Source organism: Acromyrmex echinatior, unplaced genomic scaffold, assembly GCF_024713525.1.
Source record: "Acromyrmex echinatior isolate Ae372 unplaced genomic scaffold, ASM2471352v2 Scaffold39, whole genome shotgun sequence".
In the NCBI taxonomy this organism is placed as follows: domain Eukaryota; kingdom Metazoa; phylum Arthropoda; class Insecta; order Hymenoptera; family Formicidae; genus Acromyrmex; species Acromyrmex echinatior.
Genome location: NW_028259072.1, coordinates 88,711 through 111,024, shown reverse-complemented (window position 1 = coordinate 111,024; position 22,314 = coordinate 88,711). Strand labels below are relative to the sequence as shown.

Sequence of the window (22,314 nt, the reverse complement as noted above, 5' to 3'; positions counted from 1 at the left end):
ATTCTTTATGTATATGTATATCTATATGTGAATTTTAAAATATTCTAAAATTTCTCATTGTATAATTTCCAAAGAAAATTTAAATATCATAAAAGTTTAAAATTTAAAAGTTTATTTTTCAAAAATTTTCATTAAAACAATATAAAATTTTTGAAATATCTTTGAAATATTGATATTATGAGACTTTATAAAAATTGTTATCATTAGGGTAATATTATAAAATCAAAATAATTTTTAAGGTACAATTTTCATTTTGTTATAAAATAATTTTTCTGGATGTCATTTATCGTTTCCCAAATGTTGAAATTTTAAAATAATGAAAAACAGTAATAACAGAACAACAAAAAAGGAGAAATTCATGATTTAAGAATAAAGATAAGAATGTTATGAAAAATTCGACGATACTTGAACAACTGATGCACCGCAATGTAGGAACTGCAAAGCGACGTCGGCCGAATCGACGCCACCAGTGCCGAGTATCGGGAATCCTGGAAGATGCCTTGAGATTATTGAAATTGCTTTCAAGGCTTGGGGCCTAGTGGCGTTTCCTGACACTCCGCCATATGTTGTGGATTTATTGAGGCCGACCGCCGGCCATGGAGTCGCATCAGCATGCAATCCCATCAATCCGGATATTGTGTTAATAGCAGTAACGCCATCAGCCTTGCCTTTATCACAAGATAGGTTATTAATTACAACATAAAGAAAAAAGTAGCAAATATGATGTGAAATCAATTTGACCACATATGGTCTCTAGAACGTTAAATTGCCAAAGGGGAACGACTGCGGACAAATCTTCTAGATCGGCAGGAGATTTTTTTCTATCAGGATAAGTATTATATTAATTAAAATGTACAATAAGAATCTTGATAATGTTTTTTAAGCTTTCACGGGTGTTATCTTCAATGATACCAGAATGTTTGCGGATTATCGCCGTGTTTCTATCCATTGCTAATGCCCAGTAATGCATTAGCAATGGATAGAAACATAGCGATAACTCGCAAATCTTCTTGTATCTAATAAGAATCTTATTGGACAGTATATTTGAAAATTCAACAAATGGAAATAATGGCCATAACAGTCGAAGCTAAATCTTTTAATGCTCAAATAATTTAATGTAAATTAACATATATTATATACGTACATATTATATCATTATATTCATTTGAATTGCGCCGAAATCTTTTCGGACTTAAACACGTAGCTAAACTGTATAGTAAAATAATATTACAATTAAATTTTTTATGCTTAATAAGCCATCTAGTAAAGAAATCTTAATATGCTAGAAATCTGTAAATAGATTTATTTATTGCGAAAAATATTACCTCGGCTAGAAGTCGAACCCGGATCTTTTGCAATTCGTACGAGCGTTCTAAGCTTTTAGACTATCGAGGCCTTAGCAATATTTTTTGCAATAATTAGTAATAAAAAAATTTGAATCATGACTTTGATCAGAATTATTCAATTAATTATTTCCTAAATCTCTATTGCTTTCTGGGAAAAACAGAATATTTCCGATCGGAATCCATTCCGACTTGTTCTATGATATAAGTGTTCTGGAGATGATTCCGTTTCGTCAAGCTCCGGTTGACGAGAGTATAATAACAGTCAAAAAGATTATAATCATATGTGCATTATCTCAAGAGTGATCTAAAATGATCTCTGGTCGATCAACGTATCCTTTTATTGTATAATAATGATGATTTCACCATCATCACATCATAGTATGAATGTTTAAATATGAGATCTACTGTTGACGTTTTGTAAATATTATTTTAATGCGAGGTAGTCCAAGTATGCTGTGAAAAATAATCACATGAATTTTGCCGTTTGTTCAACGCTTAAAATCTGCGTGTTTCAAACTGTCATTCAAAAAGTGTATCAAACATATCTATCTAAGCAACAATTCGACATTCAAAATATATCTAGAAAAGTCCGTCTACTACTCTGTTACATGCCGTTATGTTATATTAGTATTGTGTTATATGATGATTTCAGCATCTTACTGTTAGTATTAATTAAATTATTGTGAGTTGAATCGATTTGTCACTGTAATAAGTAATGCCATCATAAATTATAATCTATTGGGTATGGGAATAAGTTTCCGCCCATTGCAGAAAGATGTCGTTAGTAGCATTGCTCGTGTGTTTGATAGAATGGCAAGACATGTTTTTGAAAGGTGTGTGTCCAAACTTTTGAGCCCAAGAGATGGCATTCGTTCGAAGCGTAACAAAGAATAACTTTTTTTTGCGTTCAAGATGTCGGAATTTATTCCAAAAAAGCAACATTTGCGGGAAGTTTTACTCCATTATTTTATTTTAAAGAAAAGTGCTGCGGAAACGCATCGTTTGCTCGTAAATATTTACGGTGAGCATGCTCCATCGAAATCTAGTTGTAAAGAATGGTTTCGGCGATTCAACAGTGGTGATTTTGACGTGCGTAACAAAGAACGCGAAGGTGCACCGAAAAAATTTGAAGATGCAGAATTGCAAGCATTACTCGAAGAAGATTCATGTTTATCGCTCGATAGGTTGGCAAAAGAGTTAAATGTTGATAGATTCACTGTTGGAAAACGTCTACACGCAATGGGAATGGTACAAAAAAAAGGAAATTGGGTGCCATACAAATTGAAAGAGAGAGACATGGAAAGACGTTTGATCATCTGCGAGATGCTTCGTCAATGACAACAAAGGAAGGTTTTCTACATCGTATCGTAACTAGCGATGAAAAATAGATCTACTACGATAACCCTAAACGCTTGAGACATGGGTGATGCCAGGTGAACCAGGTCCATCAACGCCAAAACGAAATATCCATGCTTCGAAGATTATGTTGTGCATCTGGTGAGATCAAAGAGATATTATATATTATGAGCTGCTCAAACCATCCAAAACCATTACTGGCGATCGTTATCGGCTACAACTGATACGTTTAAACCAAGCTTTGAAAGAAAAACGACCGGAATGGGATAATAGGCACAACAAGCTGATTCTGTTACAGGACAACGCTAGGCCACACGTTGCAAAACCGGTCAAGAAATACTTAGAAGGAGTAAAGTGGGAAATTCTGTCCCACCCGCTGTATTCACCGGACATTGCCCCTTCAGATTTCCGTTTGTTCCATGCAGTCGGCCCTTTCTGGAGAACGATTCAATTCTTATGAAGGTATCAAAAAATGGCTTGATGAATGGATCGCTTCAAAAAAACCAGATTTTTTTCATTCGAGGAATCCGTTTATTACCGGAAAGGTGGGAGAAAGTTGTCGCTTCCGAAGGAGCATATTTTGAATAAACTCACTTATATAGATTTGTTTAAATAAACACATTTTTTTCATTTAAAAAGGGCGGAAACTTATTCCCATACCCAATACATAAAATGATTACTATAGGGCGTATAAGTCTTTTACACGCCCTAGTAGTTATTTCATGATACATACGTGAAGCATACAAAGTGCGCAGATTGAATTCAGTGCACTAAATGCAATAAACGCATTATATGAAATATATATCTCATGTCATAACACTTGTAATATATGTAGGAAGATTGTAATTATTATTTATATTTTCTATACATTTTTATTCCTTAATAAAACTATATAAACACATTTTATACGTCATTTTATTGTCATTTTACGTCTTATTTATTTGCATTATTTGTATGCATTATTTGTATTATATGTAAACTTTTCATGAGCCGTACATATCCCCTCCCTCCTCTTTCTATGAGTAGTCATATATCCTACTCTTATGGAATGTACGGCAAAAATGCAAGAGTTTCAAAAAGTTTATTTTTTAATACGAAAAATAAATACTTCGAATTTCTAATATAATATTTTTTTCATTGTAGTAGCAAGACAAAGTTTTTACTGACATACGCGCGCGCGCGCGCGCACGCACACACACACACACACACACACACACACACACACACACACACACACACAGGCATAAGATTCTTCTAATATATGATCTTTATAAAAGTTTAATTAGCTTAAGAGAATATAAAGTTTTCAAAAAATCGAAAAAGAATTTTTTTTTGGAACTGATGTCTTAAAAATTGCTGTTGAAAGATTTTTATAAAATTCGAAGTATTTCTCGAATTATATGGGGGAACGGGCGCACATTACTGAATATGCAATACTAAAATTTTAAACGTGTTTTTCTCAAAACTATTCTTTATAACTGGCGGCGTCTATAATTCGAATAATTTTTAACCGATCGATCTTAGCTTTGAACATTAGCTTCACAAAACGAATAATTTTTGTTGAGCGTAGGGATTTTTTTTAATTGTTAGTTTTCAAAGAGCGAAATGTTTAAGAAGTAAAATGTTAATTTTTTTAACCGCTGTCATTTTGTACAAAAAAATTATTTTAAAAAATCGCTACGCTTAACTGAAACTACACTCACATAGATCTAAAATTTTCATTTTAGATAATTACAACTTGAGTTCTTTACACCGCCAATGGACCATGTTTTTTGAACACGGAAGTCTAATGTTGTGCAACATTATCATATATTTATTTTTTGACATAAAAATTCTTAAAATGTCTTCAAAATGTGCCCAATTGATATACTAATTCATATTTTTTCTGAAACTTATAGTTACTTAAAAAAAAATTGACGGCTTTTTTCTAAAAGTTTTTATTCTTATACCCCCTTAAGAATTTAATACGTGCTTAAAATTACTTTGCGCACAAATAACTTACATTTAATATTGTGTATAAGAAAAAATATTTAATTAGATATGATTAATGTTATTATTTTACATATGCATAGCTTTAATTTTATTTTTTAATATTTTAAAATAAATTTAATTACCTTCGTAAGCTGCTTTGGCAATGGAAAGAATATCAGTAATGTTGGGCGTCAATTTTACGAAAAATGGTATTTTAACTGCTTCACGAACCCATCTACAGATATTTCTAACCAGTTCAGGATCCTAAAATCAATTTCATTTTTTTATTACTCTCATATTACAAGTCGTAAACGGGAAAACGAAAAAATTAAATGGACAAACCTGTCCACAGGCCAGACCCATTCCAGACTCACCCATACCATGCGGACAGGATAGATTTAATTCCAAGCCATCAGAACCAGCTGTTTCCGCTTTTTTTGCCAACTTCGTCCAATCAGCCCTGTTATATGTGCACATAATACTCGCAATGACAACCTGTGCAGAAATATGCGATAAAATTTAACAAATAAAAGCTTGGTCGCTAACAATTAAAAGAAGTTTCGATAATTATTTATTACAGAGAACTCTCAATGATTTTGATCATATATGTTGTCAAGATCATAATTAGCAACTTTGCCTTAACAATTAAATGGAGGTCTCTTATAGTTTTGATAATAAGAGTTAGGACAATGTGATCACAACTTTTGATTGGTTACCAAAATCCGCATATATAATAGTCAACGGCGAGTTTCAAATGAGTTGCAATAGCCAACATAACCGCGAGTTACAAACAAATTGCAGAAAATCACATATTTGATGTTATTCTCCGTTTTTTCATTATGTAGCGCTGGTAATATATCGTTTACACGAGGTTTGTTAAAGAATGTTATTTCTAATCATACCATGCTCATTTAATTGAATTCACCCTGGTGAAAATTTTTCTCATAATTTTTATACGATTGGAACATGTTTTAGAAATACTCAGAAATATTCGTAAAGTTTATATCTTTTCTCAGAATTTTTCATACAAGTGAATTCTGAAATTTCTCATCTCATAATTTTTAAAGAGTATTTTTAAATTTTTTAGATTTTATAACATTTCATCACAAATTATACTTACAAAAATTCTTAAAAATCTTACGATATTTCATAATTAATATATATGAAAAATTCTGAAAAAAGATATAGATTTTCTGAGAAATGTTCGTATAAAAATATGAAAAAGTTATAAAATTATAGAGAAATTCTGAAAAATTATACGAAAAAAATTTTACCAGGGCAGTTATGTTTTTAACGTGTTATATTTTCTATATATCATCTGTATTCTTTATTTGTCAGTAGTAATCAACTTACAGATGACAGAATCAGTATTATCAACGTAAATTTGGCTATTAATGACGGCGGTTTATTCTAACTCGTATTACAAAACACTAGTTTTTAAAATATTTAGAGTTTTTAAAATGCAATTTTAGTATCATGCGTTTATATGATCTTATATGCGAAACAAGATCCTTGCCGAAACCTCTGTACCTCTCCCCCTAAGGGCGTTTAATTTTCCACGCGAAGCAAGGGCTATCCAAAATCTTCCTTCCCCCCTCCTCACAATCAGTGTCATGATCCTCCGAGAGGGCCGCGTGTGTTGCGGTGCTCGACGCGATGGGATGAGGAGTGTTGCGGCGTGTTCCACGCAGATGGTCACCTGTTCCCTTCTCCAGTCTCTTTCATGCTGGTATTCCGCCTCTTCTTTTGTTACTACGCTTGCAAAAGGAGGAGATGATTCGCCAGGATTCCTCAGAGTCTGAGCACAAGAATTGTCGTAACATTTACTTATGTTAAACTTAAGTTATAAACATAAATAACGCACAAGCTTTCACGTATGACATACAACTTATTGCCATGTCTCTAAGAAACAGCAATAAATCGCATGTCATATGTCAAAACTTGTGCGTTGTTTAGATCTACAACTTAAGTTTAACAATAAGTAAAGTACGACAATTCTTGTGCTCTTTACTTCGTAGCATCTCGCTCATAAATATCGGAACGGGAGCCGCAAGAGGTCCCTTTACATTACTACAGTTCTCCGCACGCATCCTCCCACATTGGACACGAGTTCAGTGTATGCTGTACGAAGTTCCGATCAGCCGCGCATTGGTGACACATTGTGCTATGCGCTCTATTCCAATTCACTTGGAAATCTCAGCACACAGTGAAGTCCACCTCTCCTCCCTGCCTAGGGGCGTCCGAATTTTCACGTAAAGCGACGTCCACCCTTCCTGCATAAAGGGGTGCGACTTTTTACGCGAAATAAGATCTATCCACATAAAAAAGCCGTATTTGTACATTACTTCCAATTGTCAGTACAATATAGTATACGTAACGTAAGACAGTTGTTAGTATAGTACAGTATAGTAAACGGAACTACAGATTTTAAGTACTGGTAATCAACTGTCAGTAATATACGAACATGGTCAAAATCGTGCGCCTCTAGGCAGAAGGAAAAGTGGAGTGGATCTTGTTTCGCGAAGAAGATCGTATAGATGCATGATACTAAAATTGTATTTTAACCCTAAGATCGGTATGCATAATCTGTTCTTAATCTCTTGATCGTCTCAAATAATGTCTTAAGACGCTACTACTCTCTGATTGGCTGATGATCTTAAGCACCAGCTCAAGAGTATCTTGAAGTTTGAACAACGTCTATGGATTCCATCCTAAACATTTTTTTATTGACAAAAAAAAATAAGAGGAGAGTCTTTAGGTACATATGTTTATTAGGCTCTAACAGTTACAAAATTTCCTTTAAATCTAAGTCTGTTATAAAATTTTATTATACGTCTTAGAAATGCGTAGAAGAGCGTCCACTGTCTATAATTGATATAATTCATTCATAAAAATGAGATTGATTTTCAATACTGAGATATAAACAATTAACAGTTGCACTTTTTATACGTGTCGCCTGTACAAAATTCACGAAAATGTGTTTTTTTTTTATATGACCTAAACTAACAGTGATATATTAAAAACGGTGAAAGAACATGAAACGAATATTGTAAAAAAGAATCATAATTTTTGATCGTTTAATTAAGAAAATAGAGTCGAAAAGAATACAACGTTTCGATTTTCTTTGGCATATGGTGGCGACTGAAGGAAGTGATGAGGAGTAGAGGGAACGGCCAGCGAGCATCTGACAGCACCGGCGTTTGTCTACGTTTATCTGTATTCATTGGCTGCATTCAGCGAACTCAACAGTTGAATGAACGCTCACTGCTATTGATGTATTTTTCCAGATCTAAAATGCTGATTGGATGATTTAAAAGAACACACCAAGTAATAGTGAGCGCTAACTCAAATATTTAGTCTGCTGAACGCAGCTATTTTCTTTCCACTTGTGTGTGCGGTCTTGGACAGGCACACAATCGAAAGTGCTAATAATCAATATTTAAATTTATAACTTAATAATTATTGTTGAAAAGAGTGTTTTCTCAAACACATTCATTATTTTCTGTCGGTTTTCTCTCTCTCGCGGGAATGAGATATCACCACCGAGCGCCGCGACTAAACTTTTGGACGGTATTGTCGCGAAAACTATCTTAATCAAATTATTATATGAAATGTAAATAGAGTACTAATACTATTATACTTTCTCCTTTAACATTAAATAATGAATATATTGTATATAATTATTTTAATTTTATTATTTGCGTAAACTCTATTCCATATATTCGAGCAAAAAGTATTGTATACCTTTGTAGGAAAGTCTCGTTTTAGTTCAGTGATGCTGCCACACCAATAATCGGCGGTTTTCTCGGATATTAACTCAATATTCAAGAAGCTACCCTGCTCAGGTCCGTAATGATGACGAGACGTAGTGCCTTTGACAATGCGCGGCGATACATTGGTGACGAGATCCTGTGATGAAATATTTTAAGAATAAAATATTACGTCATTTATGATTCGGCGATTAGTTCTTAATAAAATGAAATTGGACCTTGTCCAAGGAAAAAGTTTTTGTGATTGCAAAGGCCCAGCCGGCCTCAAAAGCTCGCCGGATCATTGCGCTGGAGGTGCAAGGTGGTGCAGATGCAAGACCGAAAGGATTCTCGAATTTTATTCCACATATCTCAACACTAAGGTCAACATTGTCAACGGCGGTGTGGAACTTTGGTAATTGCGGAGTTTCTGGTACTGTCAAATCATAGAATTCCTACGCAATGTAAAAATTAAAATATAAAATAACATTACGTCACTTAGAATATACGTATAATATTTCCTATAAGATTCTACACTTTTGCGACATTCTATAAAGAATTGGAGATTTTGTTGACAATTAATGAAGAAAAAATTTTTCTCAGATTTTTTGTACAATTTTTCAAATTTGTCGCAGAATTTCTGCATAAGTTTATAACTTTCTCACATTATTTATATGAATTGGAACACTTTTTAGAAAAACTTACAAGTAATACTATGCCATACACCGATTTCCCTGAAACTGTGCATATATGTAGTACATTGAAAAATATCTGACATTGAAAAATATCTGATACGTATTTTTTTATATTTGCCCAAAAGCTATTTTAAGATAGAAAACGCGTCCTTATGAATGTATAAATTCAGTATTTGACGAAGTACTCGTACGTTTGTTACAGAATGGGGTATACAGTGATTTTCGAAATTGCTGAATCCAAATCTGCTCCTAATTTTTGAGAATTCAATATGATGGAATCAATATGATGGATTTGATTTTTTTTTAATGAAGACAGCAAGATATTCTCGCTCTCTGCCGAACCCGAGAATAACCGTGGAAGTAGCAAGAAACTATTCCTTTTTTTTAATTTTTAATTTTTTATTTGTTTTTGTTTTTTGTTCTTTTTAAATTCATAAAAATAAAATATTCATAAGGACGCGTTTTCTATCCTTAAAATGGCTTTTGGGCAAATATAAAAAAATACGTATCAGATATTTTTCAATGTACTACATGTATGCACAATCTCAAAGAAATCAGCGTATGGCACTTGGATCGTGTTACTTGTCAGAAAGTCTACATCTTTTCTCAGAATTTATATATTTATATATGTTAATAATAAAAAATATCCTAAGATTTATAAAAAGATTTGGGAAAAAGTATCAATTAGGGGACCAAACTTCAATGACCTTGATCTTGACATATATTGTCAAGATCATGACCCTGAGTGACCTCCAATAAATTTTAGCTGTCACTCATCCTTTGTTAAAAAGCATAGCTTCATTAAAAAGTTATAAACAAAAGATGTTTAAGAAATAATGTCTCATTTCTGTTGTTCCACCCCATCCCCCCCTCTACTTGGGGGCTCACGACTTTCATCTGAAGCGATTCTCATCCTATCTCTCCCGCTACTTGGGAGCGCACGACTTTCACACGACTCTCACCCTACCTCCCCTCCTTCTGCTATTGAAGTGAGAAATTACTTATCTAGTGACAATGCGTGTATCAAAGCAAAAAGGATCGTTTTTATTTCACCGTTGCATAACTCGATGAAAAAAATTGTACAGAGGTCTATAAAAACGCAAATTAAAGGTAAAGATTCGCTCTTTCGAAAACTATTATATCAATCCCATTTGAGTGTAATTTTTAATTGGCGCCATGGAACTTTGCAAATTTCGTAAAAAATTTTGAGATTTTATGCATCTTCATTTATATTTGTGTAACTTTACATAATATCAGTACGATCGTTTTTTTAAAGTACTGGTCTGAAAAGTAAAGATTTCAAGCTTTTTTAAACGACTTTTTAACGACTCGCTACGATGATTTTTTACTGAGTTATTGCTATTTGAAGAAATTAAAAATTGGCCCATTTTTTTGCCTGTAAGTGTATTTTCAAATAAATTTTCTGCTTTATGAACATGCAGTAATTCATTTCTTTAAAACAGTAATTCATTTCTTTAAATTTACTGCTTTAAACAAACAAATTCTTCGTATTAAAAACAAATGTTCTGCTAAAACAGTGAATTTGTATTCACGTGGAAAATCACGCGGCAATAGAAGAGGTGGAATGCAATAGGTGGATGAAGTTTAGAATAGTTTCTGATGTTATTTATAGCCGAAATAAGACATTATTTTTTCAAACTTTTTGTTAATAATTTTGTAATGAAGGACGTGTGACGGTTAAAACTTGTTGGAGGTCACTGAAGGTCATGATCTTGACAACATATATCAAGGTCAAGGTCATTGGAGCTTGGCTCTAATCGATACTTTTACCGAATTTTATTCTAAGTATAATTCCTGATTTTGATAAAATGTTACAAAATCTAAAAAAATCAAAAATATCTTTTAAAATTATAGAATGAGAAATATCAAAATATTTCAAATATATGAAAAATTCTAACAGAAGATGTAAATTTTTCGAATATTTCTGAATATTTCTAAAAAATATTCCGATTTATAAAGCTATGAGAACAATTTTCATCAGATATTATACTATAACTATACCAAACACACCTGTATGTATTTGTGAATATACCATGCTGCAGTCTTTCCATCATTCACGGATTCCACGGTAGTCTGGGCAACACCCGCAAGGTCACCTCCACAGAATACACCTGGTACCGAGGTCATCATCGTAGTATTATCTACTTCCGGTAGATTCCATTTGTTCATCTTAACCGGTATCATAGCACGCTTCACTATTTTTATAATAGAAAGAATTTGATAATTATTTGGTTTAACAGACATCACGCCGGTAATCTTGACCTCGGTTAAAGTCATGTTCATGACTTTAAGTAACCTTCAAAAGCTTTAAGATAATTATTCATTCAAAAGTTATTAACAAATAAAGTTTAAAAAATATTGTCTTATTTCTATCATATACATATTAAAAAATACTCCTTCCTGTCTAGGAGTGTTCGACTTTCCATGTGAAGGAAAGTCCATCTTATTTTCCCCTGCCTAGAGACATACTTGTGGCTTTCTACGCGAAACAAAGTCCATCCCATCTCCAGCCAAGGGGCGACTAACTCCCAAGATACGGATTTCCACCTTGTAATAGTCGTGGAGCTGGGACCGCGGGGTGCACATAGTCTAAATGCCCTACAATAATAAAGCACGAAGCTTAATTTTAATCTGTTGACACAGATAGCTTTCGCTGCCAAATAGTCTGAGACCAGAATTGACCATACACGGTGCGCGTTTGATGTCCTTGAGGGCCGTGAGCTCCCAGATCATGACGAGTAGTGAGGCTTACGGCCGCCAATGACACCATCCGCTCAAGGGTAGATTCGTGGGCGGCCAACTAAAAAGAATCGCGCTAGAATATGAACTGCCTGGAATTGTATATATATATATATAGCGTAAGGGGAGTTACATCTCGAACGGTGCCTCCTGGATATCGGACGAACTCCAGAAGGACGTAACCAAGCTCTAGGCGTTCACAGCTCTGTCCGTGAGATCGTGCGACCACAATACTCGTGAGACTCGTATGAATAGAAGTAAAAAAAAGACTTTATTTAACCAAGTCCTCTAGAGAGTGGCTTAGAAGTGACCGGAGGAGACAGACACAGCGAAACCAGGTCTAAAATTCGATCTCGTTTCAGCGGCGCCACTAAATGCTATAAAAGGGAGAGAAATCAGGCAAAAGCTCAAGTTTATCTTTCTTTAACGTCTTAGTCTCAACGGGTGGAAAGGGGAGGAGGGAGATGGCTGTGGCTGGCACGAAAAAATAAGTCAAACCGAAATACTGTACCCCCAGCCTAACGAATAATTGCCCGGGCAAGAAACTTAACCATCGTTGAATTGTATCTTGAACCAGAAGTCGTATTTCCAGACGACCAAAGGCAATCAGGATTGCCCTTGTTAGCAGAGGACTATCCTAAAAACAAACTGGATGCCAGTGAGATCAGGAAACCGATCAGGCGGCTTATCCTTGAATTTTCTGAGAGTGTGCTTGCACCTATCTTCACTGGCACCTGGGAGAGAAATGGCGCAGTTATCAATCGGTGGAATGGCTGAAAAATCAATCTACCGATTTTAAAATCAGAAGTTTGACTCTACATGTGATGTCGACCGGGAACTACCCAAGCGACATCGGGTAGTGGTACATGTGGAGGAACTTGATTTGGCTACTGAGGAGATCATCAAACTTTTCGATAGACAAAAAACAGATCAGAACACTAAGGGGTAGATCTTGAAGGGGAGACGAAAGTAGGGACGCTAAGAGCACTTACTTCGCTGTCCTCCGCTGAAGCGGAGTCCCTCCGGGCCTTCCTGCAAGTCCTTAAGACCTAAATCTTTTTGCGATCTGAGAAATCTTTTGCGCTTGACAAAAAAAAACATAAAGAGGAGAATGTTGCAAGAACAGAGAAGATTATCTAAAATTCGCGAGACTCACAGCATCAGTACAAATTAATATAGCAAAGTCGTCTTCTGGTTTCTAGCCAGGTTAAAATGTAGACAACAATTATTTAGGAGCTAATAACTCTATTAAAGGATTGAGTGGCTGCGGAGCTTTTTATAAGGCAGACAAGATAAAGATTTGCGTTGTGATTAAAGAACTAAATGCAATTTTTATATCATAACTCAGCAGCGGAAATATCACCGTAGTACAACTAAATCCAATCTAGACAAAAATAAATACATAAATGTAAAGTCGGTCTGTATGCTCTACGATTTCTATGAATTACTACTATCAAAGAAAATCGAAGAACTAGTGGCCTATACAAAAAAGAGGAAATTTGAATTCCTCTTGGGCTGCAATGCAAACTTCCATCATATAAGGTAGGGAAAATTTCCATGAATTCATTATGGGCACCGAATTAACCATCCTAAATACAGTATTAGAACCCATCTTCATAGACTGTAGAAGACAGGAGGTAATAGATATAACCATATGTACGAAAAGAATGGCAGGCCTAGTAAGGGAGAATGTTTGGAGAGTCCTCGGGCTCAGACCATAGATAGAGTATGTTCTTATTCATATAGAAAATACAAAATAGGGACATAAAAACTATGAACTGGGAAGTCTACAGGAAGGATCTAGAAGCCTTTCTAAGGTACACCAACCAGATTCCACTCCACAAAGAGCTTTGAAATCACGACATAATTTATAACATGATAAAAGAAGCTTACGAAGCAAATTGTCCTGAGAGATTGAAACATCTCCTTTCTAAAGGACTAAAACTTTCTGGTGGAGCAAGAAGCTCTCGAAGCACAGGTCAGGGATAAAAAAAATTCTTCAACAGAGCAAAAAGAAAAAAATTGACAGTGGAATGGAAGGCCTTTAGAAACGCTCAACGCTGTTACAATAAAGCGATAATTATCGTCAAAAAAAAAGCTGGAGAAACTTCAGCGAAAACATTGAGAGTGCTTTGGAAGCATTCAGACTGCACAAAATCCTCAAAAAGTAAGGACAATTCTTCTCGTTTGGACTATCTTAAGCTCCCAAACGATAATTACATCGAAACAATTGATGAAACACTTAAACATCTAATGTCTATCCATTTTCCAGGTTTTCGAGAGGAATCATATCGGATCCGTCAGGCAAAGGCTCAACCCAAGAGACAATACAAACCCAGGGAATGAACACTCAAAAGTAATACCTCATTGCGAGATGGAATGGATCAAAACCTTCAAGGCACCAGATATATATATATATATATATATATATATATATATATATAATATATATATATATATATATATATATATATATATCCTGTATTATTCAGGGAAGGACAGAGAGCCTTGATAGGCCCCGACTTCCTAACAAAAGTGCTTAGGATTAGCATAGTCATGAAAACATATTTCATCAATCTGGCGTGGCACTAAGATAGTTTTTATACCCAAGTCAGAAAGAAATGGCCATATATAATCCAAAGATTACAGATCTATCAGTCTCACGTCTTTTATTTAGAAACTGATTGATAGGTACTTAAAAAACGGTCCTTTACTTATATGGCCATTAGACTCTTCCCAGCATAAGGAGGGCAGATCAATAGATACTGCTCTGCATTATCTTGTGAGCAGGATGGAGGTTTAAATGACTGCGAAGGGCTATACAATAGGTGTCTTTATTGTCATTGAGGGAGTTTTTGATAATAATACTTCAAATACATCAATCAAAGAAGTCGGAAAAGCACAAGATTCCGGAAGCGTCTCGTGGATTAAATGCAAAATATGCTGGCAAGAAGGAAACTGACTATCAGCCACGGCGATATACTATTAAGGGACGTCCGGTGGTAAGTCCCGTAGAGGGAGGGTTCTCTTTATAATGCCTAATAGTGCATGAATTACCCATAAAATTGACATAATCAGACTTCTAGAGCTACAGCTACGCAAATGACGTGACCGTGGTAATCAGGAAAAACTTTCTTACTACTATCAAGGAACGCAGAAGATCATACAAAATTGGTGTAAAAGGAAACTGATGGTTTCTTCTAGTCAAGATCTCGAATATCGTCTTCACCAGAAAATACGAACCTGAACCCTTGGAGCTCTGGGATAAGAGGATAAATTACACTAGCTTGGTCAAATAGTAGTCACTGAGTACTCATCTAGATACGAAATTCAATTGGAGTTTAAATCTCGACGGAAAGAAAAACAAATGCTACATTTCTATGTGGGATTGTAGAAGGGCCATAAGAGCAAACATTTTAGCTTAAATCTGAGAGCTGCCTTATGGCTGTAAAAATAGTATTAATACTATGTGTCAAGATGAACATACATATGTTGCATTAGTTTGATGGCCTAAATGAAGAAGATGGTTTCGAAGAACCTGCATGAAAGCTTACAGGAAAGATACCTAAGGGGCCATGAGGGTCGCATCAACTGAGGCGCTGGAAGTAATCCTCCTTTCTCCATCCTTGAGTCAGATGATTATCAGCACAGCCAGACAGATAGCACATAGACTAATGTGACAAGATGAATCAAAAGAGATCGAGTCATACGAGATTGAAATTTTTCGAAATGCCCTTTCACATTAAAGCAAAATAAAATCTCCAGAAAACATCAGCTGGAGGAAACCTTCAAAATCCTTATATCAGTTAGGGAGGACTGGCAAGATCCAAATTTCTTAACCAATACAAACGTACACATTTGGTACACGGACGGATCAGAAACAAATGGTCTCTTCAGAGCAAGTATCTACATATAACACATATAAAAAATAAGAGCATAAAAACCACAGCACAAGTTATAGTTTGTGATATTTAATTATTATTACATTAATTAAAACATTAAACGTTTCGGCTACAATCTGGCCATCTTCAGTAATTCAATAATATTCTTAAAACGCAGAGTTACATCTAGTTGACATTAAATTCGACAGTCGAGAGTTGTAATTAAATAAACATATTCTTTTATATGTGAAGATGCTTCATACAGTAATGTTACAACGCCAATTGTCATATCAAGAAAAGTGTAGAACAAGAATTTCCAGATTCTAATTTAAATAAAATTGTATATATTAAAATCTTCTAGTCGGAATATAAAGAAATAGAATCATTACTTGTTTTACAGCAAAAAACCAAACGATGAATCTCGAGCATTTTTTTTACACAATATGTAAAAGAAATACTCGAGATTCATCGTTTGGTTTTTTTGCTGTAAAACAGGTAATGATTCTATTTCTTTATATTCCGACTAGAAGATTTTAATATATACAATTTTATTTAAATTATTAGGTGTTGGAATTAATTCGTAGCGTTTTACAAGAGATGGCACAAGCAGTACACTATTTCGTTGTTACCTATAGTTCTGTATACATTGTAAACATCTATCATAGGACGTCATTTGCCGTACATAACCTTTCTTGAAATCATAAATAACAATACTGTATAATTCATTGAATATGTCAAAATTTGTGCCAGATAAAGTGTTTTTGCGGGGAGTTTTGCTTCATTACTTTAATATGAACAAAAGTGCAGCTGAAGCTCATCGTATTTTAGTGGATGTGTATAGTGAACATGCTCTGGCTGAGCAAACGTGTAGGAAGTGGTTTGCACGTTTTAAAGCTGGTGATTTCGACTTGGATGACAAGGAGCGACCTGGTCAGCCGAAAAAATTTGAAGATAACGATTTGCAGGCACTGCTCAATGAAAACTCATGTCAAACACTTAAAGAATTATCTACGTCATTGGAAGTTGACTTCTCAACAATAGGAAAACGTCTTAAAAGTTTGGGCATGATCCAGAAGGAAGGACATTGGGTCCCATATGAATTGAAACCAAGGGATATTGAGAGACGTTTTCTCACGTGCGAACTGCTGCTTCAACGGCAGAAAAGAAAAGGTTTTTTGCATCGGATTGTTACCGGTGACGAAAAGTGGATCCATTATGACAATCCAAAGCGCAGAAAGTCATGGGTTAAGCCCGGCGAACCATCAACATCAGTGGCAAAGCCCAATATCCATGGCTCAAAGCTCCTGCTCTGTATTTGGTGGGATCAGAAGGGTGTCATATACTACGAACTGCTAAAACCGCATGAAACCGTTACTGGAGATCTCTACCGACGGCAACTGATGCGCTTGAGCCGTGCATTGAAGCAAAAACGGTCGGAATACTTCGAAAGACACGATAAAGTCATCTTGCTGCACGACAATGCTCGCCCACACGTTGCAAAACCGGTAAAAACATACCTGGAAACACTTAAATGGGAAGTGCTACCGCACCCGCCGTATTCTCCTGATATTGCACCTAGCGACTACCACTTGTTTCGATCATTAGCTCATAGCTTGTGCGAGCAGAAGTTCACATCTTACGAAGATTGTACAAAATGGTTCGGTTCCTGGATTTCATCTAAAGATGAACAGTTCTTCCGACGCGGTATTCATTCCCTGCCCGAAAGATGGTCAAAAGTAGTAGAAAGTGATGGGAAGTACTTTCATTAATGTATTTTTTAATGCTCATGTGAAATAAATAACATTCTTTCATTAAAAAAACGCTACGAATTAATTCCAACACCTAATAGAATCTGGAAATTCTTGTTCTACACTTTTCTTGATATGACAATTGGCATTGTAACATTACTGTATGAAGCATCTTCACATATAAAAGAACATGTTTATTTAATTACAACTCTCGACTGTCGAATTTAATGTCAACTAGATGTAACTCTGCGTTTTAAGAATATTATTGAATTACTGAAGATGGCCAGATTGTAGCCGAAACGTTTAATGTTTTAATTAATGTAATAATAATTAAATATTACAAACTATAACTTGTGCTGTGGTTTTTTATGCTCTTATTTTTTATATGTGTTAATATTAGAACCACGTTAGTTTCAAGATATATATATACATATAAGCCTAAAACCTAATGAAAAAGCATACCAATGAACTAGCCAGAGATTTTCAAATTGAGAACCTGGCTATCCTGAAGTGTGCAGAAATCCTACTGAATAAAAGAAATAAGTACTATACTTACATATATCTGCAGATAGTAGGATAGCCTCGTTATTGCATAGCTTGGATAGAAACACTTGCTAAGATCTATATACATATATAGAATCATTTATAGTATGGAAATGCATGCAAACTCTAGCAAAACTAGGGGAAACAAATAAAATTACCCTAATATGGATTCCTGAACATGAAAGTGTACCCGAAAATGAGAAAGTGACTGGCTGACCAAAGTGGACCCAAATAAACAAATCGTCGGAGTCCCCTTTTCTATGGGCAAAAGACACATAAAAGATTGGCTGGCACAGGAGCACTAGAATTCTTGAAAAGCCGACAGTCAAAACAATAACTAATGAATTATAAATCCCAAACAAGACAGAATGAAATAACTGATAGCTATGGAAAGAAACAAATTGAAAATAGACATAGGCCTCCTCACAGGATATATTTCTTAAAGCACATTTATACAATCTTGAACTCGCAGAGTTCAAAAAAATTGTCAGTAGTGTGAAGAGCAGAGCGAGGACAGTCTACACATCCTGTGCCATTACCCTCTGCTCGCCCGTAAAAAGATCTTGGGATTACATATTCGTTAAGCTTGAAAATCTAAAAGATATCTAAAAGATAAGAAAATGAGCAGTCTTATAGGCCTAATACGTGGTATAGGACTAGGCTAGACTGCTAAACTTCGAAAACAAACGGGAAGTGACAGGAACTTGATATGGCTAAATCATTGACTATTTATAATCCTATCTGTTCTTACTACTACTACTACTACTACTACTATTACTACTACTACTACTACTACTACTACTACTACTACTACTACTACTACTACTACTACTACTACTACTACTACTACTATCACTACTGCTGCTGCTGCTGCTGCTGCTGCTGCTGCTGCTGCTGCTGCTGCTGCTGCTGCTGCTGCTGCTGCTGCTGCTGCTGCTGCTGCTGCTGCTGCTGCTGCTGCTGCTGCTACTACTACTACTACTACTACAACTATGACTACTACTACTACTACTACTGTTGTTACTGCTACTATACTGCTATTATTATTATATAAATATATGTATAAATATATAATACAAAAACATATACAATTATATATGAAATATGTTCAATATTTCTTAGAAAAATTACTTTATAAAAAGTCATTTTACAAAAGAAAGGATGTATGGACATAATATTTCATATATAATTATATACATTTATAAATATTTATACATGTTTATGTATATTTATACATATATATTATATATTCATGCATGAAAAATTTTTTCCCGAATACTGTAGTTCATAAATTTTTATTTAAATCGAAGCAATATTACTCACCAGAAAAGTCGTACAATCCTGAACCAAAAGCCGAAATTACGAAATCCGCCTTCAAAACGATCTTTTGCTCTTCGTCTTCTATCCATTCACCATTCTCATTTTGTTCAGTCCTGCAAAATTCGATCGCGACGATCCTCTCATTGTGAAGAATGACTTGTTTCGGAGATTGAAAAGGTATAAACTCACACTTTTCTTCCTTTGCCAAATCCATCTGAGAAATAATTTTAGAAACGTTATCAAATTTAAAAAATCTTTATCAAACTTTAATTCTAAACATTTGAACTTAAAAGAAATGTTAACTTAATTTTATTAGGTGTTGGAATTAATTCGTAGCGTTTTACAAGTGATGGGAAGTACTTTCATTAATGTATTTTTTAATGCTCATGTGAAATAAATAACATTCTTTCATTAAAAAACGCTACGAATTAATTCCAACACCTAATAATATTAAAATAAGTTTCTTCTTTCTAATTATTTTCAGATTTAGAAAGATTAGAGATTAAATGAAAAGAAGAGTTTTTTGCAAATGATGAACGATTACCTCTTCTGGAACTGCCCGTACGTTGGTGAAGCCTTTCCGAAAAACAACGAAGACTTTTCTAGCACCACATCGCAGAGCGGAAGTGGCGCAATCAAAAGCGGTATCCCCCGCACCGAGAACGATCACGTTGCCCCAAAGAGACGGAAGTTCTTGATTATTCTTGCAAGCGCACATACCCGGCTTACTGCCTTTCGCAACAATGGGCAAAAAATTCTTTGAGGTAAAGAAGCCCATTTCCGGCGTGAGATTTTCAAAGATCGAAATGCTCTTCGGCTCAGGTAATCCGATACCTAAAAAAATAGCTTTGTATCCAGCATTTTGAAGACTCTGAAACATTTTCACATTGATTAGTAATGTGTTAATAACAAACTTTTGTAGAACAATATCTTAAAGTTAAGTATTAAAAGATAATGATAAAGAGCTTAAAAATAAATTTTTATTTTTAAGTTAACTTTACCTGTATTGTTAAATCATTTTCAGACAGTGACCTCCCTAATTCGATTTTTATCCCTAAATCCCTAACGAGATCCACTTCAAAACTAATAACATCATATGGCAGTCTATACTGTGGTATTTCGGAAGAACTTAATCCGCCGACATACTTTTCTTTCTCGAAGATCGTGATATCATCATAACCGAGTCGAGCAAGAAATGACGCACACGAAAGAGAAGCTGGTCCGCAACCGAGCAGGGCGATTTTCGTGTTTGCATGAGGTACCGTTTGATTGAGTTTTTTGGTCTGGGGAATATTCATTTTTTTGAAAATCTGAAAAAGAACGAATTAATTATTATATGTAAAAAATTTCGTTTATTATTTAATCAAAACTAAATTATATATAAATATAACTCCATCTTATTGCCTATCTTATTATTTTTAAAAATTAAAGAAAAACTAAAGAAAATATTTGGTATATCAGTTTCAATTTCGAAATTTTTTATACAGAATACATTATATATTATTTTTATTGTTAAATATTTTATAAATGTTATTAATTAAGGTTGCCTACATCCACCGCAAAGTGTTGAAGCCCGCCAATGTTAATAGGTCCTTCCTCAGTTGCATAAAGATTACATCCACCCACGCAAAGATCGCTAGTTGGACAAACCATGCCGCAGGTGAGGCCGAGAGGATTGTCTGATAGGATCGCTTTAGCCGCACCATAATAATTCTTGTTGGAAATCGAGGTGATGAAAGCTTTGATGTCCAATTGCGTGGGACAGGATTTTTGGCAAGGTGCATCGACACATTTTAAACAACGTGCCGCTTCCTTCAAAGCTCCACGCTCGCTTAAGGTAGTATGCTTAATGTCGTCAAAGTTCTTTGTCAAAGATACGCAACTCTGAGGGAGGAAGAAGAAAAATTAACAATTTTTACAATTATGAATATTCTTGCTAAATTCAAGAAAATACATAATGAGAGAATTATATCTAAATGTTATCGGATTTTCGTTTTGCAAATATAGGATATTAATTTCTCCTAAACATCACGTAATGCCTAATAATATGATAATCACATACTATTTATGTTGATATTTCTTTGGAAAAATTTATTTTAAATGAAATTAAGATTATTAAAGAATATTAAGAATTTATTTAAGAAATTTTTATTAATTTAAAGTGTATAAAATGTTAATGCAAAGTAATTTAAGAAAATATTTCAAGACTGATTTTAGAGTAATCTGAGAAAGACAGAAGAATTTATTATTTCCATTGCTGGAATTTCAAATTTTATAGTGAGTCTAACAAGTTAAAGGTACTCAACAAACTCAAAGTTCATCAATGAACAGTATGCGACGTCGCTATGGACTCAGCATACTCACATGGACTCACATGGATTCAGCGATGTTGTATTTTCTCATAAGTAAAATTTATGTAGTTATAAAATAAAAGAGCAACATTACAAGATTTTATTTATTTAGATTTTAATAAAATAATTTTCTAAAAACAAGCTATCGTTATAAATAAAAAGGGCTTATATTGATATTTAAATACATTCATGATCGATGGAGTAATCATTAACTGAAATGACGTCCCACTGATTACATTTTATTTCATATGATATCATCTGATTACAAATTTCATCTAATTACAAATGATTTCATCTGATTAGAAATAATTTTATTTGATTATAAATGATTTCATCTAATTATAAATGATTTCATTTGATTACATAATGATTTCTCATAATTGCATATGTAATTATCACATGTATAGTGATAATAAATGATTTTATTTAATGATTAGAAACATTGTGACACGGGGATAATTACTTAATATAATCATAGGATAATGTTTCTCAAAATCATGAAATCCTTAGGAAATTTTTATGTAATCATTTTGCAATCAGATGTGTTTATGAAATCAAATAAAATCATGTGGAATCACTAAAAATCATAATAAA

At 34.3% G+C, this 22,314-nt stretch overlaps 1 protein-coding gene across 4 annotated transcripts in view; it reads right to left on the bottom strand.

The window, feature by feature from the left end:
- The window catches only part of su(r) (dihydropyrimidine dehydrogenase su(r)), a 49,101-nt gene that overhangs the window by 4,008 nt on the left and 22,779 nt on the right, over window positions 1-22,314 (bottom strand). For all 4 annotated transcript variants that reach the window (XM_087416573.1, XM_087416574.1, XM_087416575.1 and 1 more), the window contains exons 3-12: window positions 20,921-21,253; window positions 20,371-20,679; window positions 19,914-20,240; window positions 19,373-19,583; window positions 11,149-11,333; window positions 8,662-8,877; window positions 8,418-8,582; window positions 5,016-5,168; window positions 4,817-4,937; window positions 406-668 (exon numbers count right to left, since the gene is read on the bottom strand). In XM_087416573.1, the coding sequence (XP_087272699.1) occupies window positions 406-668; window positions 4,817-4,937; window positions 5,016-5,168; window positions 8,418-8,582; window positions 8,662-8,877; window positions 11,149-11,333; window positions 19,373-19,583; window positions 19,914-20,240; window positions 20,371-20,679; window positions 20,921-21,253 (2,283 nt within the window). The remainder of the gene's footprint in view (window positions 1-405; window positions 669-4,816; window positions 4,938-5,015; window positions 5,169-8,417; window positions 8,583-8,661; window positions 8,878-11,148; window positions 11,334-19,372; window positions 19,584-19,913; window positions 20,241-20,370; window positions 20,680-20,920; window positions 21,254-22,314) is intronic.